We start from the raw sequence: 18,197 nt of genomic DNA, 5'->3' as shown, positions 1-18,197 counted from the left end.
AATATTGGTATCCCTCAGGCGTCTGTGGTAGCAAAACTTGCAGATGATACAAAACTAGTTAAGTCCAAAGCAGACTGTGAAGAATTACAAAGGGATCTCACAAAACTGAGTGACTGAGCAACAAAATGGCAGGTGAAATTCAGTGTTGATAAATGCAAAGTAATGCACAGTGTAAAACATAATCTGAACTATACATATAAAATGATGGGGTCTAAATTAGTTGTTACCATTCAAGAATGAAATCTTGGAGTCATTGTAAATAGTTCTCTGAAAACATCAATTCACTGTTCAGCAGCACACAAAAAAGCTAACAGAATATTGGGAATCATTAAGAAAGGGATTGATAATAAGACAGAAAATATCATATTGCCTCTATATAAATCCATGGTACGCCCACATATTGAATACTGTGTGCAGATGTGGTTGCTCCATGTCAAAAAAGATATATTGGAACTGGAAAAGGTTCAGAAAAGGGCAACAAAAATTATTAAGGGTATGGAACAGCTTCTATAGGAGGAGAGATTAATAAGTCTAGAACTATTCGGATCGGAAAAGAGATGACTAAGGGGGAATATGATAGAGGACTATAAAATCATGATGGGTGTGGAGAAAGTAAATAAGGAAGTGTTTTTTACTTCTTCTCATAACACAAGAACTAGGGGTCATCAAATGAAATTAATAGGCAGCAGGTTTAAAACAAACAAAAGAACACAACACACAGTCAACCTGTGGAACTCCTTGGCAGAAGATGAAGGCCAAGACTATAACAGGGTTCAAAAAAGAACTAGATAAATTCATGTAGGGAGGTCCATCAATGGCTATTAGCCAGGATGGGCAGGAATAGTGTCCCTAGCCTCTGCTTGCCAGAAGCTGGGAACGGGCAACAGGAGATGGATCACTTGATGTTTACCTGTTCAGTTCATTCCCTCTGGGGCACCTGGCATTGGCCACTGTCAGAGGACAGGATACGGGGCTAGATGGATCTTTGGTCTGACCCAGTATGGCTGTTCTTATTTACTTCTGACAATAAATGTATCTGTTTCTTGATTTAAAGGGAAACTGCCAACTTGAATGTTTTTAAACTGACTGATTTTGAAAAAAATCCAGTTTCTAATAGAGCACACACTTTAAATAACACAACTTGGAATTTCTTTTTTAAAAATATGAAGTTATTTTTTCTGCCCCTGACAATGTTCATAAGTATCAGCGGGTAGCCGTGTTAGTCTGTTTCCACAAAAACAACAAGGAGTCCAGTGGCACCTTAAAGACTAACAGATTTATTTGGGCATAAGCTTTTGTGGGTAAAAAACCCACTTCTTCAGATGAATGGAGTGAAAATTACAGATGCAGACATTATTATACTGACACATGAAGAGAAGGGAGTTACCTCACAAGTGGAGAATCAGTGTTGACAGGGCCAATTCAATCAGGGTGTGGGACTGGGAGTGGCTGGCTCACTACAAAAGCAACTCTCTCTCTCCTGGAATTGACACCTCCTCATCAATTATTGGGAGTGGACTACATCCACCCTGATTTAATAGACCCTGTCAACACGGGTTCCCCACTTGTGAGGTAACTCCCTTCTCTTCATGTGTCAGTATAATAATGTCTGCATGTGTAATTTTCACTCCATGCATCTGAAGAAGTGGGTTTTTTACCCACGAAAGCTTATGCCCAAATAAATGTTAGTCACCGGTGCCACAAGATTCCTTGTTGTTAATGTTTATAAGAGGCTTTTCATGAGAAATTGACAGACGATGAGGGGAAACAGTGAAACTGACTGTACGCAAAATGCTGTCAAATGTACAAAATAAATAAACTGGAAGTTAAAGGTTTTTTTTGTTTGCTAAATTCTTCAGTTTTAATAATTATAGATGTTACGTGTAACTGTAGTAAGTACAAAATTTTCTGTAGCAACTTTTAAGTTTACTTATGCATTTGTCCTGCTCTGTGCTTGAGGAATAAGGCTCTGATCATGTTATACATTTATGCACATGCAGAAATTATACTCACATGAGTAGTCCCACTGGCGTGCATGGGACACCTCACAGGCTTTAAGTTAACCATGTCCAGAAATGTCAATGAAATTATGGTGGTGTGGGAGTTACCACCTCATATTACTGACTTGTGCATTTATGGGCTTGGCTACACTTACAAGTTGCAGCGCTGGGAGTTACAGCGCTGATCATGCAGCTGTGTAGGGCCAGCGCTGGAGTGTGGCCACACTGACAGCTACCAGCGCTGCAGTGTGGCCACACTTGCAGCACTTTCCAGCGCTGTATTGAGAGGTGCATTGTGGGCAGCTATCCCACAGAGCACCTCGTCCCGTTTTGGCGCCGTTTTGGCGCTGAGTATTGTGGGAAGGGGAAGGAAGTGTGTGGGTCATTCCGCTTCCTGTTCCAACGCCCCGTGGTGCATCGCTTCACATCCCAGCATTCTGTCTTTCCGGCAACGTTTGGCGCCATTGTGAGTGTCTTTCTGCTCTGTGTGTGAATCGCGATTTCTGTGGGAAATGGAGCCCGAGCTGCTGAGGACTGTGCTGATGAGTGTCGCCAGCACAACACGTTTGGGAGTCGAGCTATTCCTTCAGCTCCAAAGTGACAGTGAGGAGTCTGACGATGATATCGATATGGATTTGCCTGCCGCGTGTGACACTACAGTGCTTGTGGCATTCACGGAAATGCTCAGCACCGTTGAACGCCGCTTTTGGGCTCGGGAAACAAGCACTGACTGGTGGGATCACATCGTCATGGAAGTCTGGGATGACGAGCAGTGGCTGCAGAACTTTCGTATGAGAAAAGCCACTTTCATGGGACTGTGTGCTGAGCTCGCCCCCACCCTGTGGCGCAAGGACACAAGATTGAGAGCTGCCCTGACAGTGGAAAAGCGGGTGGCTATTGCAATCTGGAAGCTGGCAACTCCAGACAGCTACCGGTCGGTCGGGAACCAGTTTGGAGTGGGAAAGTCGACCATTGGAATCGTTTTGATGCAAGTTTGCAAGGCAATTAATCGCATCCTGCTAAGAAAGACCGTGACTCTGGGGAGCGTGCAGGACATTCTGGATGGCTTTGCACAAATGGGTTTCCCTAACTGTGGAGGGGCGATAGATGGGACGCATATTCCTATTCTGGCCCCCCCCCCACCTGGCATCAGAGTACGTTAATCGTAAGGGGTATTTCTCTATGGTTCTCCAGGCGCTTGTGGATCACCGTGGGCGTTTCATTGACATTTACACAGGCTGGCCTGGAAAGGTGCATGATGCACGCATCTTTCGGAACAGTGGCCTGTTCAGGAAGATGCAGGCAGGGACTTTTTTCCCAGACAGGAAGATCACAGTAGGGGACGTCGAAATGCCCATTGTGATCCTTGGAGACCCCGCTTACCCGTTACTGCCTTGGCTCATGAAACCCTATACAGGGAAGCTTGACAGGAGCAAGGACCGGTTCAACTACAGGCTGAGCCGGTGCCGAATGACTGTGGAGTGTGCTTTTGGGCGTTTAAAAGCCCGCTGGCGTTCCTTGTATGGGAAGCTAGACTTGGGGGAAAGCAGCATCCCCGCGGTTATATCCGCTTGCTGTACCCTCCATAATATTTGTGAAGGGAAGGGTGAAACATTCAGTCAGGCATGGACCACCGAGGTTCAAGTCCTGGAGGCTGAATATGCACAGCCAGAGAGCAGGGCTAATAGAGAGGCCCAGCACAGGGCTACAAGGATTAGGGATGCCTTGAGGGAAGAATTTGAGGCTGAAAGCCAACAGTAATGTTTGCTGCCTTGCATGGGAGTGAATTGCACTGTTTACACTGTTATTCTATTATCCCTAAAATGATTTGCAGTGCCTCTTTCTTTACTGGGCTAAGGTATCTTTCACTATCTGCTATAATAAAGACTGTTTTCAAAGCCAAGAATTGTTTTATTGAAAAGAAAAAAACTTCCTTGACAGACAGAAACACAACATTTCATGAACACAAGAGGGCAGGGGTGTGGGTTGGTGAACTGCACAGTCACAAGTTTGCATACGTCCTGTCTGGAGTGCTGTGCAATGAATCCTGCACTTCAGGGTGCATAAACTGCATGGTGATGGGGGTTGAGTGCAGAGGGTAAGGGTTGTAGTTAGCAGGGCTGGTTGGTGAACGTACAGGTGTTGGAGGCAGCTGGTGGTGGTAAGAACCTGGATGCTGGGGAAGGGGGGTTTGAACTGACATTGGTGCACAAGGCAAAAAGCTTTGGGACGGGGGGGGTGGGGGAGTAGCACGGTAGTGCTCTGCTTGCATGGCAACGAGTGACTCGATAGAGTCCGCTTGGCGCGACAGGATGCTTAGCAGCTTCTCTATGCTTTTCCTCTTGGCCACTGCATTTCTCTGCCGGGTCCTGCTTTCCCTCTGGCGGATCCTGCTCTCCTTTTCTCTCCACTCCTGCAAGTTTTTACTCTCTCTAGCAGAGTGAGCAATAACAGTTCTCAGCATGTCTTCCTTGCTCTTTCGGGGATTTTTTCTCAAATTCTGCAGCTTCTGTGCTGTGGTACATCTGGTCAGTCCAGCAGTCAAGGTCACTTTAGAAAAAAAGAATTGACAACATTTAACAGGGAAGCATTGTGTTCATTATCTCAAGACTGAAATTCCCACACACTGAAGGAGTTCTCAGTCCTCACTTTAGCATTCTTTTACCACACACATAACACAGCAGAAGCCACAAAATGGTGAGTGAGGGGTGCTTATAGAGGGAGAAGTGGGGCTTGAGTGATAGAGGGGTGCTGGTTGCTTTGGGTAAGCTTCAGTGATAGAGGGTTTGAGTGAAGATGCAGCTGCAGGGGTGATCTTCACTATCTCCCTATCTCTATCACTAGCTTCACTAAAGAGTCTCCCAACCTTTTTCACAGGACTTAATCCTGGAAGATATCTCCTTGCTGCGAGTCACTAGGGAACAGCGGGAGGCTCTTCTACAGCAATGTGGATTCCGCCCTGGACCCTATGCGGGTTGCCTGTGTTCATCGATGGTTCCCCCCCCCCTCGCGGCACAGTGGCGCGGACGCGTTAGCCTGACTGGGACAAGGACAACAGTGGCTCTCCCTATAAACCTGCGCAGGCATATTGCCCACGCTCTGGCTGAAACTTTTGCTGAGATAACTGCAGACGATTACTGCGACGTGATAGACCACATCAATGGGCTATTCCACATCTAGGCTGGCATGCATACAGCCCGAACCCCCCTTCCTCTCCAGAAACATTTCCACCCAGAAAATAAAAGCTGCTTACCGGTAACCCGCTGCTCTGCTTGTCCTTCTGCAACTGCTGGCTGCTGCGATTGGGTACTTTCCTCCTGGCTTGAGAAGAGCTCCTGGCTGCATGCCTCAAGGGATTCTGGGGTGTCTTCTGGGGTGTCACTCGCGTATTCCTCCCCCCCCCCGCCTCCGCCTCCTCCTCCTGTCCCCCACCCGGCTCAGAAGTGTCCATCGTGGTCCTGGGATTGGCAGTGGGGTCACCCCCAAGTATCGCGTCCATCTCCCTGTAAAAACGGCAGGTCGTGGGGGCAGCTCCGGATCGGCGATTACCCTCGCGGGCTTTGTAATAGGCACTCCGCAGCTCTTTAACTTTCACCCTGAATTGTAGTGCGTCCCGATCATGGCCCCTATCCAGCATGGACCTTGATACCTGCTCAAAGATATCGTAATTCCTACGGCTGGAGCGCAGCTGGGACTGCACAGCTTCCTCCCCCCAAACACTAATGAGGTCCTGCAATTCGCCAGTGCTCCATGCTGGGGCTCGTTTGCCGCGTGGAGGCATGGTCACCTGTAAAGATTAACTGATTGCACTCCACACACACCTGGCTGCAGCAAACAGGAAGGAGATTTTTAAAATTCCCGGGGCATTTAAAGGGCGGGTCACCTGAGGCAAGAGCAGTAGAGTGCAAACTGATGAGCAGAGTGGCTGAACAGGAATTCTGGGATAACTCCTTATACCCTGGAGGACAATTAAAGCACTGGTGAGTGTCCACACCTGCTGAGCAGCGCTGGATCACCAGCGCTGCACTCCTTATACCCCAACCCTGACGGGTTTTCAGCCAGCGCTGCAACCAGGGAGTTGCAGCGCTGGTTGTGCCCTGCAAGTGTGGACGGGGTGTAATTGCAGCGCTGGAAAGCCTCCACCAGCGCTGCAACTTGTAAGTGTAGCCAAGTGTAGCCAAGCTGCTTCTGTCAGTCTGTCTATAAGGAAACCAAAGGTGGTGGAGGCACGACTAGCTGTCAGTCAAACAAAAGGTGATCTAAAAAAGGATTGATTTTACCAGTGTTCCTTACGTTTTACAATAGTAAAATACCATCTTTAACTACTCCGTATATATCAGTGTTTCTCAAACTGGGGTCGCTGCTTGTGTAGGGAAAGCCCCTGGCAGGCCGGGTTACTTTGTTTACCTGCCCTGACCGCAGGTCTGGCCGATTGCGGCTCCCACTGGCTTGCTGAATATTGCAAATTGTTATCTCAGTGTGTCTCATAGGACCCCTGAACTGAACCAGACCCAAAGGCCAGCGAAGAGGACACGTGAGGTGCAGCCCGGTGATCAGGTGATGGTGAAAGCCTATAGAAAATGAACCTTTGAACCAGCCTGGACTGGACCTCACACGGTTCTCTTGGTAACTCCTTCAGCAGCCCGGGTCACTGGAATTCACAATAATCCCTGTTCACTCTATCGACTCCTGGAGAGCCATTCTCAACATTAAGTGTTTTCATTTGATATTCCCAGTTTAAAATTGATGTAGGAATTTTTGTGGTCTACTAATTGTTTTGAGTGGTTTCTTAGACTTAAGAGTTTTTTAGAGGTCTCAGCTTAATAATGCTGCAGTGGCTTTCAGTGTTTTATTGATGTAATCACCTGGGCAGGAGCCACTGGATCAGTTGTAAATGCCATTACTCAAGCTATCAAATCTAATAATAGGGACTAGTTTGAAAATTTGTTAGTAGCAAGGATGAGAGTTTATTGTGGTGAGAGTAGGTCTCATGTCTAATCAAGTTAGATATCACCTTAACTCAGCAACACAGTTGGTCAGGTCCTCACTGTTATACTCAGCAATCTATTAAAAACTACTAAAATGTATTAGCAAGCATTGGTTTAGGTGTGTGGAAGAACTGTGTTATTCTGGCATGGTGTTGAACATGAAAGTTGCAGCCCTGATAGAGTTACTCGTGTCACAGGTGCCCTGTTGGGTGAGAGCTGCAGTTCTCAAAGACTGAATGTCTTCACCTTGAATGGTGGCAAGGGAGTGGTCCCTATCATTAACCGGGGCATGTTGGGATGATCGTTCCATCCTTGGAGGGGTGTTAATTCCTGTGGGTTGGGTTCCTGAATTGGAGGCTCAGCCCATCCACCCACTCCCATTCTCATGTCACAGACACCTGAGTAGAATAAGGGCCGGAGATAACTATATAACTTTCCCATGGGACCAATGTTCCATCCTGGAAGGATGGGTTTTGTGTATGGGAAACATGGAGTCAAGACAAGCCTTATTTTAAATGTTGGGACCTGACTTAATGGTACCTGTAATGTTTAATTTAATGGATGATATAACAGTGAGGAAGGACTCCACTATCTGGTGTGGATTTGGATGATTAACTTTAGCAGGCAAGCCTTGCTTAAACATCTCATTCTTCCTATTGTGTTAAGCCTATTAGAAGATGTTGAAAGAAGTGGTGGGGCAATTACAGTGATTCAGTGGATAGAAGGGTTTGCTATTGTGGGAACAGAGATTCCATGGGGATGGATTTGGGTTGTGTTCTTGCAATGGGTATGGGGACTTATTATTTTTATTGTAGATATCATTATGTATTATTTAATTCTGTTATCAAAATTGTAGTTAATTAAGTGTTGATAAGGTTAATTATTGCTCCTAATAAATACATGAAGTGGTGTTAATTGGGTCTAAGAATTGTTCTTAGCCCCAAAACCAAATGGGGGAGCTGAAGGGTATGCTTGTGTTTATTTTAAACAAAATGTGATTTAAAAGGTACTTATGCATAAAGAAGGAGGCCGTGGCTCACCACCCTAGGAACATTCTAGAAGGCCAAGGGGAGGTGGGTGAGCTCAACATGTGGAGTGGAGAAGTATAAGCATGTGATGAACAAATCCATATATGGAAAGGTTAAATATGATTGGTTAGAGGTTTGTGTTATGTAACTTGTTATGTAACTGCCATGTGCTATAATATAACAATGGGAGGGGCTCCTTGCTGGAGGGATTCTGGCTGATTTTTGTACCAGGGGCTCTCCCTTCATGCACATGGAATAAAGTCTTGTTGAATTGGATTGAATTGAATTGAATGGAATCGAAGACCTTTGATTCTGCCCGGCATCTGACTCATTTGATTATTATTGGGAACCACAAAATCCCAACAGTACCTAATTAAAAGCACTAAACTTGGGAATAAAAAAATGTCAGTCACAGGTTTTTTGGTATGCCCTGAAGTTTGTCAGACATTTATTTGCAAAAACTATGTAGTAAGGGTGTCAGCTGTCTTGCTGAATACAACATTAAATATTAGGGAATACATGATGCAGCTCTTCTCTGTTTTACATTTTCTTAATTAGTATTTCTAAACTGATTTTATATTTTAAATGTACTCTTAAGCCTTCATAAAGTAATCATTCTGGATTACTACATATTTAACTCACCGAAACAGAGACATTATTTTAAATTAATCAGTCACAGAGGTTTAGTGTGTTCATAACAATGTTCATTGCTTTTAGAAAAAGGGAACACTCATTTACTTTGTGTGATCTCCATAACAATAGACATGTTTATGAAATTTCACCAACTTTAAAAAATATGTTTCCAAAGATTTTAGGCATAACAAAGGATTTTATATCTTATTAAGGTACTGATTTTGCCTGAGAGTTCTCTTAAAACTAGTTAATCAGATAGTCAGAAATAAAGAAAGGGAAACTCTTTGTCCAGCTATCTGGAAGGAAAGGGGTGTTGTCTCTTTATGGGCTCTCTTCAGTGAGGGTGGGGGGAAGAGGAGGGAAAGGGAGAAAGGGGGTGAAGGGAGAAAGGGATGGACAGAAAGGAGAGGAAGACTTTGGAAGCAAGTTTTTTTTTACTATAGTAATTAAAATGTGTATTTTAGATAAGGGTGGTCTTTTGAAGGATTTATTTAAAAAACTATATGTCTGAAGATCCCAGCATTTAAAGCCTAAAGATGATTGTGCATCTAAAAATCTATGCAAGGATTTTTTAGAGATGTGATTTTCTAATCTTCACCCACTCACTAATGAAATATTTTTAAAGCAAATTTTGAACAACGGTCCTGTAGACTGACATGTTCTGAGTAAATATTACAGTCATGCACAACTGTTTTTGTTAGTAAATTCAGAAACTGACAGTATATACCTGGGGTTTGGCAAATGCCTGTTAAATGGCTTCATTACCCCTTGAATGGCTCTTTAACAGTTTCAATGTTGTGCTAATAGGTTTGGCAGTCTGGGGAAAGCTTTTTCACTTTTAACTACTAGATCCCCTCCTGAGGAAGACTCACCAGGATGCAGCAGCCAGCTGTGGGTGCCTGCAGGAAGGGTCAGAACAGGGATAGGAAAGTCAGGAGGGTGGACACTAAGACCCAGTGGTGACCCAAATTTTGAGGTGCCCTATGTCGCTGCATATGTTGCCTATGCCTAAGGACAGCCCTGAGGACAATGCTCTGAAAGAGAGGAGACAGCTGCAAACTCCACACTTTCATTTGATACCTCTGGGATCTGTATTCCTTTCAGTTCATGTCTAAGTGTCAAACTCACATACTGCATTTAATAGTTAGATTATATATTGGAATGTATGCAGATTCTTGAGGATACAAGAAAACTTGAGCTTGTACCATTAATGGAACACATAGATGAAAGCTACCAATTTCTTGGGGAGTAAGGATGTGGTTCTTAGAGAGTCCACCCGAGTATTCCATGTGCTACAAGACTTTTCTTGCTTACTAAAAGCTGCTTTGAATTGTATTATATCTTGCTCGTATATATAAGATTCATAGGAAAGAGAGACTATTTGGCTGAAGTAAATAATTGGGTGCTTGCTATGGTCTGCAGCAGGCAATGCTGGGCATTGTAAACCAGCTTCCTGGCTCCATAGGCGCTGACTCTGTGGGTGCTCTGGGGCTGGAGCACCCACAGGGAAAAATTAGTGGGTGCTCTGCGCCCACGGCAGCCAAGCTCCTCGCCCCACCTCACCTCACCTCACCTCTGCCTACCTCCCAGCGCTTGCCGCCACCAAACAGCAGTAGCAAGCTCTGGGAGGGAGGCAGGAGGAGCAGGAATGCGCTCCTCCTGTAGTGCGCTCAGAGGAGGAGGCGGGGAAGAGGCAAGGCCTGGATTAGCCTGTGGGAATGTATTGCTAACTTGGCGGATGGGAGTGTGGGAAGCTAAGGCATGTAGGCTTCAAGGACGGGCTAATTAGGCTGTGAGCTGTGTAGTGAGATGCTGGCCTTGGCTGGTTCTCACTGCTAGTAGGCCGTAAACAGGATAATAAATCAGAAGGTTGTACAGGATGACAATTATCCAATGAAGTTATAGCTGTGCCCATGTGTATTTTATTAACCAATTAGCAATTGCTTGATTGCTTGCCATAATTGTATATAAGAAGTATGCTGGAGAGAAATAAATGACTCTGCTACCAATCACATTGATTGTTGGGCTCTGTCTATGCCCGCATGAGATGCACTGAGATGCAACAAATGGTGACCCCGACGTGATTCGAATCGAATGATGATAGAGAGGTGCACCTGAGCTCAGAGGTGAGCGGCTACAAGCCGCAGGGCGTCCGAAAAGAGAGGCGCACCTGAGCCCAGAGGAGAGTGGCTACAAGTCGCGGCGGGGAGTGCTGGAGAAGCCCCCAGGCGTCCGAAAGGAGAGGCGCACCTGAGCTCAGAGGTGAGCGGCTACAAGCCGCAGGGTGTCCGAAAAGAGAGGCGCACCTGAGCCCAGAGGAGAGCGGCTACAAGTCGCGGCGGGGAGTGCTGGAGAAGCCCCCAGGCGTCCGAAAGGAGAGGCGCACCTGAGCCCAGAGGAGAGCGGCTAATATGGGAACCGCTGCATCAGCGGAAGAAAAAATAATACAGAAGCTTTATTTGCACATTATGAACCGACAGGGGGAAAGAATCTCCCCTGCTGCACTACCTCATTTATTAAGGAAAGAGGGGGAGCCGTGGAGGCTCCTCCTGACCGCCCTTCGGGCACAGGACGAGGAGGTGCTCCGCTGGAAGCGAGCCCTGGACGGGAAGACGTTGGAGTGCACGGCGCAGGCAGAGGCTCGTGCTGTGGCCCCAGAGGTCGTTCGGATCTACAAGCAAGTAAGTTGTTTTGGCAGGAGCCTGGAGAAGGCGTCCTACGCTGGCTGGTCTGAGCCTGGGACGATGCCGGAAAAACCGTTATGCTTCTCCGGTATGAGCAGCAACAGCTGGGTGTTCTGACACAGGATTCATAGATTAAAAGAAGCCAAGCAGGGAAGGAAAAAGAACAGAATGAGTTAACCGAAGAAATCTTTCTGGCTCCAGTCAAGGACACGCCGCACAGCTAAGACTTGGTGGACAGCCAAGGAAAAGGGGGGCTTGACTGGGCCCAAAAAGCTAATGAGAGCTGAAAAATCCTACCAGGCACTAACGGAATGTGTTAGCTGTTTCTTCTCACAGGTATGGAAGAGCTGCCCAAAGATCCTAGCAGCCCTGCCACTTTTTGGAACCAGAAGACTGACTGCTTGGACCCATGATTTTTACTGCAAAAAGACCCCTTCACATCAGGAGAATTCTGTTACTGATGATTGGCTTATTTTTTTTTTTTTAGCTCCATTGTGCTTTTAAAGAGCAGGAAAAAAGGACAAGGTGACGTGCTGGTTAACCTCTCCCTTGTCCGCTGCAGCCCCCATTGGGTTATTGGATTATTTTTTTTTGAAAGAAGCAAAACCATTACAGGATAATGTCCTGGTAATTTTCCCCGTAGAAGCTGAACCACGACGGTGGTGGAAAAGAAGAAAAAACACTCACATTATTGACATTGCCAAAGTTCAGAAATTTCTGACTAAAAGAACATTGAGAACTGACCCTGGTGAAGAAACAAAGAATTGTACACTGGCAGGAAGAAATTTGGGACTCCTGCTGAGAAATGTGATATTAATTGGATTTTGGGATTTATTCTACAGGCTGCGCCCTGTGTTTTGGAAAATTTTTTTTTTTGTATGTATTGCCCTCCCTAATTTGGATTGTAAATGATATTGCTTGTTGTTTTTAAAGTTTGAGAAAACTCAGCCAAAAGTTTGTTGAGTATTCTCAAAGGGGGGAGGAATTGGTGTTACTAGGCATAAATCTAGGTAACTCGGGAGAATGGCTTTGGGCCTGTGTGACCCAAAGTACCTTTATGTAAAGTGCTTTTGTTAGCCTTACCTGATTTTTGTAATTTCTTGTGTTATGTGCTGACTAGTGGCAGTTGCAAGGCTGTTTGATACTAGATGTAGCCAATATTAAATAAGATAGGCGGAAAGCAGATGTTGTAATTAAAGTTATATCCATGAGAATGTAGCCCCCACGGTGAGAAAGGTGGTTGTTGGAGAACTAGCGAGTAATTTAAGGCACAGTAAAAAGTTAACTTTGTAGTTGCTGGAGGAAACAGCAGTTGAATTTTGTAAAGATGTTAAAGAGAAAAGTTTTTTGGTGTTTTTGAAATGTTTGTAAATGAATTTAGGCAAAGAAATTAGTTTGCAATCATTTGGCTATAAACAATTTTGTTGCATTAGCTGAAGAATGTATATAGTGCTATGTAATTGAAATTTTATTAGGCTTAAGGGCATATAAGTGGTGATGTTTTCCTTCAGTGTTTAAAAGCAGAAGTTAAAAGTAAGAAACTTTAAGCTGTGAATAGCTTTGAATCCAGAAGCAAGCCAGGAAGCAACTGTATTAATGCAAATGATTGAACTGATAACGTAATTCCACTGTTTTGCCTGAAATCAATAAGGGTATTTGTATATTTTACGTAATGATTGATTGCCCAGTAGGGGTAGATTTGTTTTTGTTTTTTTAGATATTAAAGAATATTGATGCTAGCTGCATAGCATTTAATGTACCATGCATTTACTAATAGAGTACAATTTATGTTTTGTGTTCTATGTTCTGTCTTGTGGTGTTTGTCTTGTGGCCAGAATTGTTGTTATATTATTTTTAATGAAGATTTAAAATGTGGTTACATGGTGTGTTTTCTCTATTTCCCCCCCCCCCCCCGTCAGTTTGATCACCTGACACGAGGGAAAAATTGGTAACAGAAATTTGTCACAGTTTGGTGAGCAATAGAGTATGGGGGAACCCTGCAGAATTTACACCATCTATCCGTTCTACCCTTGTTATTTTATGTTTGTTTTGTTTGGTGCTGTTGGTGTTATATATTAAGAATTGCATGGTTATAGGTGAGCCCTATAGAATAAGGAAATACTGTTTGGTTTTGTTCTGTTTTGTTTAACCGGTTACTGTTGTTTTTCTGCTCTGTTCATTTGGGCGTTAGGTGTGTGGGCGGAACTGAACTTCTCGTTCGTAATTCCTCGGAGTGGAAGCCATGTGTGCGATGAAGCTCTGAGGTTGTTCTGAGATTTTGCTGTCCCGCCCCCTGTGACGGACAATGTACTAGAAATGGAAAAATCTGGCTTAAATTGCAGTTTTCTCTGCTTTTTGTGTAATTTTTCTTTTTTGTTTAAGCGCCAGCAGACGAATGGGAATGCTGGTGCTTGTATTGCTAGATTAGCTTAAGGTTATGCTGCTGTTGTTGTACCGGAGCGCTTGAGAAAATGAGGGGAGGAATGTAGGAGGCTAGGGAACCACGGAAGATATTGTTACGGTTTATTTAGGCAGCTGGTGTTTTTAATTGCCTTTTAGTTTTGGTTTGTAATAGATTGTAGTAATGTGATGCTATGAGCTGGGAATGTATTGCTAATGCCTTCCCTTTTTTTTTTTGATTTTGAGAAAAGGGGGGAGATGTGGGAATGTATTGCTAACTTGGCGGATGGGAGTGTGGGAAGCTAAGGCATGTAGGCTTCAAGGACGGGCTAATTAGGCTGTGAGCTGTGTAGTGAGATGCTGGCCTTGGCTGGTTCTCACTGCTAGTAGGCCGTAAACAGGATAATAAATCAGAAGGTTGTACAGGATGACAATTATCCAATGAAGTTATAGCTGTGCCTATGTGTATTTTATTAACCAATTAGCAATTGCTTGATTGCTTGCCATAATTGTATATAAGAAGTATGCTGGAGAGAAATAAATGACTCTGCTACCAATCACATTGATTGTTGGGCTCTGTCCATGCCCGCATGAGATGCACTGAGATGCAACATTAGCCTTCGGTGGGCCCGGTGCCAAAAATATTTGTGGGCCCCTATGGGGGCAATGGAGCAAGGTGTGGGGAGATCGGTCCCCAGAGCGAGGGGGATGGCCAAGGGCATGGCAGGGGTGGGCCCGCTCCGCCCAGCCCAATGCCAGGGCACTATTTACAAACCGTCAGTTGCCAGATTCAGTGTCCTGCCTGCCTTGCGCTGCCAGCATGCCCCTTCCTGTTGGGAGTGGGCCCATGCCACGCCACACAGCTCCCCCGCCCAACACCTGCTCCTGACTCCCTGTGGCCAGCGCCCACCCCCAGAGCCGCCTACAAATGCACAGTGCCCTGCACAGCGCCCCCCTGCCACAGCTCCACTAGTGCCCATACACACACAGATCTTCCCTGCCTCTTACAGCCCAGCACCCCTCCCAGATGCCCCTCCTCCCCAGAGACCCACTCCCTGCCTCCTGGCTGCACTCACTGACCCTGCTGGGAGGCAACTGTATCTGCTGGGCCTGCAGCACAGCCGTGGCTGCTCACAGGGCACAGAATCGCTACGGCTACTCAGGAGTGGTGTGATCAGCCAGGGCAGTGTCTGCCCCCGCGAGGCTGCCTCAGGACCCACTTGCCTGGAAGGGTCCAGCCAAGCCCCCCACACTGTTGTCCCCCCATGATTGCCAGAGACTGGCCAGGCTTCTGCACCAGTCCCAGGTGGCTCAGCTCCGGGGAGACAGGCGGGGCCCCACAGGTGGTGGGAATCAGAGCCTGCCCAGAGCTGGAGGTGCACTGGGGGCCGGCCAGGGGGCAGAGAGGAGCCCTCAGCTGGCGGGCAGGCCAAGAGGAGCAAATGATGGGCAGGGGAAGCCAGTGGGCTGGCAGGGTCTTGGGGCCCAGTGTAAGCGGAGCATGGGCCCGGCTCCTTGCTCCACTGGCCGGTACTACCTGTAGGCTGCAAACCTCTCTTGACTAGCTTCTTAGATGAAATACACAGAAAACAATAACAGTTTCCCATCAGTTTTTTCTTTTTTGATTAGTTAAAAATGACAGCAGTTTGTAATCTGGCAGAAGCATCAAGATTTCTGCAGACGTTTTTGGAAGTCCATTTGTGGTTGAGGAATGAGAAGTGTGATCAGCTACATGTCCAGGAAATATAGAGATAACTCTGTCAAAACATATAATGCAAAGCTTATTTTTAAAAGAGCACACCACAAAGTTTGGAGTTGGGCATAAAATTGCATGGTTGCATCAGCATCCCATCATTGCGGACAGAGAGGAGACAAAGTGTTTCTTGTATCAATAGGCACAAGGCTTGGGACATTTAGGCACCAAATACAGGAAATATAGAGTAACTGGGTGGGTATTGCGCTCAGTCTACCTAAATGTGGCCAAAACCTGTGTGATAAAAATCCAAGATGAGTGACACTCACAGTGATCAACAAAGGAAAAGGCAAGTGCTGTGGAGCCGATTCCTTTGGTGTAACTATTTCTAGAACATCAGTTTCCTGCCTATTTCTCGTTTTCAACAATAAAAGGGAGGGGACGCCACGTGCCCGTGGAATGCAGGGCCCTTATGGGCTGAAGGGACGGTCAGCTGTCGGGAAGGGAGGTCCTCAGCTATCTATGCGGGTGGATTGGACGCGTCCGCGAGGAGGGCGTTGCCCATTGTCCTAGAAACTGAAGGGGGCGGGGAGGCGGATTAAATCCCATCTAGTCCAGATTCTCTTTTCCAAGGGGCTCAGGTAGAACCGGTTCCTAAAGGGCATTTCCTAGGGCGTTGCTCAGGGCAGAGAGAAGTAGGGACTGAGCTGCAGAGCGGCTGCCTCTGCCCTTGACCCGCTCATTGCTGGGCAAGGCGCGCCCGCCCCTTTGGGAATGACACTAGCAGGGCTGGGGCACGGGGAATGCCCCCAGGCGGTTTGTCCCTCGCTCCTTGCCGTAGCGTCCCGTCGTCTCAGCTCCACGTTGGCCGCGCAGGCGCAGTGGCTCTTCCGTTCACCTGCTGGGGAGGGGGGATCCCGGAAGGAGCGGAGGTGAAGCGGCGGTGGCTGATCCGGGCAGCGGAGTTACCAGCGCTCGCGGGAGGAGCTCGGCTCCCACCCACCCCTGAGCCCCAGGCCGCCGGGAGAGGGGAGGGGGCGCGGGAGGAGGGGAGGGAGACTGACGCCCCGTCCCGGAGTCAGCGGCTCCCCGCGTTCCCCTTGCCGCCCCCCCCCTCCTCCCCGGGGGGCCGCCGCCGCCGCCGCCATGTTCAAGAAACTGAGGCAGAAAATCGTCGAGGAGCAAACGCAGCCGCGGAGCCCCGGGGGGCGGGCGCCCCAGCAGCCGCAGGTACCGCGCGCCGGGGCCCTGCGCCTCCTCAGCCCCCCGCGAGTCCAGGGGGCTCGGAAGGGGATGAAGCAGCGGGGCTCGGCTCCCCTCGGTGCGGTGATAACCCCGCTGCCGTCCGGGGTGTCACTCGTCACCGGCAGGCAGAGGGGCGGGGCGCTCTCGTCCCAGTTTCTCTGCAACCTCTGGAGGAGGCAGCCCCGGCATCGCGCTGTGGGTCTGTCAGAGCTGCGTGCTCACGACTGACTCCTTTTATATCAGTGACACCTCCCCCCCTCGACACCTTCATTAGTTCCTTTCCCTGGTTGGAAACTCACATTTATTATCGCAAAGACGTGTTATAACTTCCTGCAGCGCTTCAGGGGACAGGGCACTTCTTCTCTAACTTTATTTCTTGCTCTCTCTGTCCCGGCTTTAATATAGGACATAAAATACCCAGATCTCTACTTCTTGGTATGATTTTGGATCTTGGATTAAAAGAGAAATCAGATAAACCACAAAGTCATTATACAAGTTGTGCTTTGGCGGTCAGAAAAATAAACTAGTTCTTATTCAGGCAGGACTCCTATTGAAGTCCTGAGAAATTATATAGAGCTCTATATATAGCACATTAACCTTTGTGCTCTGTTTTTTGCTCTTACAAAGTGAGCAAACTGTTGCCCCCAGACAAATCAGTTATTTCCCAGGAAAGATGTGCAGTGTGCTTTAAAAATAAGTCTGTGAACTTGGTGCTTTTGAAAGTGAGACACCAAGATCTTTACTTGGGCACCGTGCAAGGTAGGCACAGTGAAAAATTTCCTTCCCCCACCCCCCCAACATACAACATCTGCTGTTATAGCCTTAAATAGGCCATGCCAGTCATGCTGAATTATGCTAAATTGTGTGATGCTCCTCAAGTCTTCTAGAGACTGCTGAGAACTGATTTTCATGTTAACTCAGTTTCTAGAAGTAATCTTCTTGTTCAGTATTCATACAAAAAATTTTTAGTTGTCAGGTTAGCGAGAATAATGTGGGTGATAAAGCTATTGAATTTTTAGCGTTTAAAGAATTTCATGTGATATAACATTTTAGTTTACATCAGATCTCACAGTTCAGCTTGCGGTCATTGGTTATCTTTGTCACACTTATAATATAATAGTATATTCTGCCAATAACCATCTTTAGAGGTGATTAAATTTCAATATAAGCTGCTAATGACATCTAAACTATAGTGAATTACTTTTGTCTGACTGCATCTTAATGTTGAACAATATTTTATAAATGAAAGAATCATTAGCTATTTAAAAACTAATGTCTTCACCCCCTACCAAATCTTGAACTTCATGCTTTTTGGATTTTTTTTTCCCCCCTGCCCCCAGTGTATTCCTGGAAGTCTCTCTTCTCTAGGGTGACCAGATGTCCTGATTTTATAGGGACAGTCCCGATATTCAGGGCTTTTTCTTGATTTTTCTCACTTGCTATCTGGTCGCCCTACTCTTCTCCCATGCTGCTTTTAACTTTAAAGAAATTAAGAAAAAAAACACAAAAAAACCCGCCTACACTTG

General features: G+C 46.4%; 1 protein-coding gene across 3 annotated transcripts in view; it reads left to right on the top strand.

Annotated features, from left to right (window-relative positions):
- Nucleotides 1-16,314: 16,314 nt before the first annotated feature.
- Nucleotides 16,315-18,197, top strand: part of GOLGA4 (golgin A4) — a 121,450-nt gene continuing 119,567 nt past the window's right edge. The window contains exon 1 of one of the 3 annotated variants that reach the window (XM_045004619.1): nucleotides 16,315-16,656. In XM_045004619.1, coding sequence (XP_044860554.1) covers nucleotides 16,573-16,656 — 84 coding nt within the window. In that variant the 5' untranslated portion in view covers nucleotides 16,315-16,572. The remainder of the gene's footprint in view (nucleotides 16,657-18,197) is intronic. The other 2 variants (XM_045004618.1, XM_045004620.1) reach the window with 2 other exon arrangements.

Source organism: Mauremys mutica, chromosome 2 (genome assembly GCF_020497125.1).
Source record: "Mauremys mutica isolate MM-2020 ecotype Southern chromosome 2, ASM2049712v1, whole genome shotgun sequence".
Taxonomy (NCBI): Eukaryota; Metazoa; Chordata; order Testudines; family Geoemydidae; genus Mauremys; species Mauremys mutica.
This window is presented reverse-complemented; position numbering and strand designations above follow the sequence as displayed.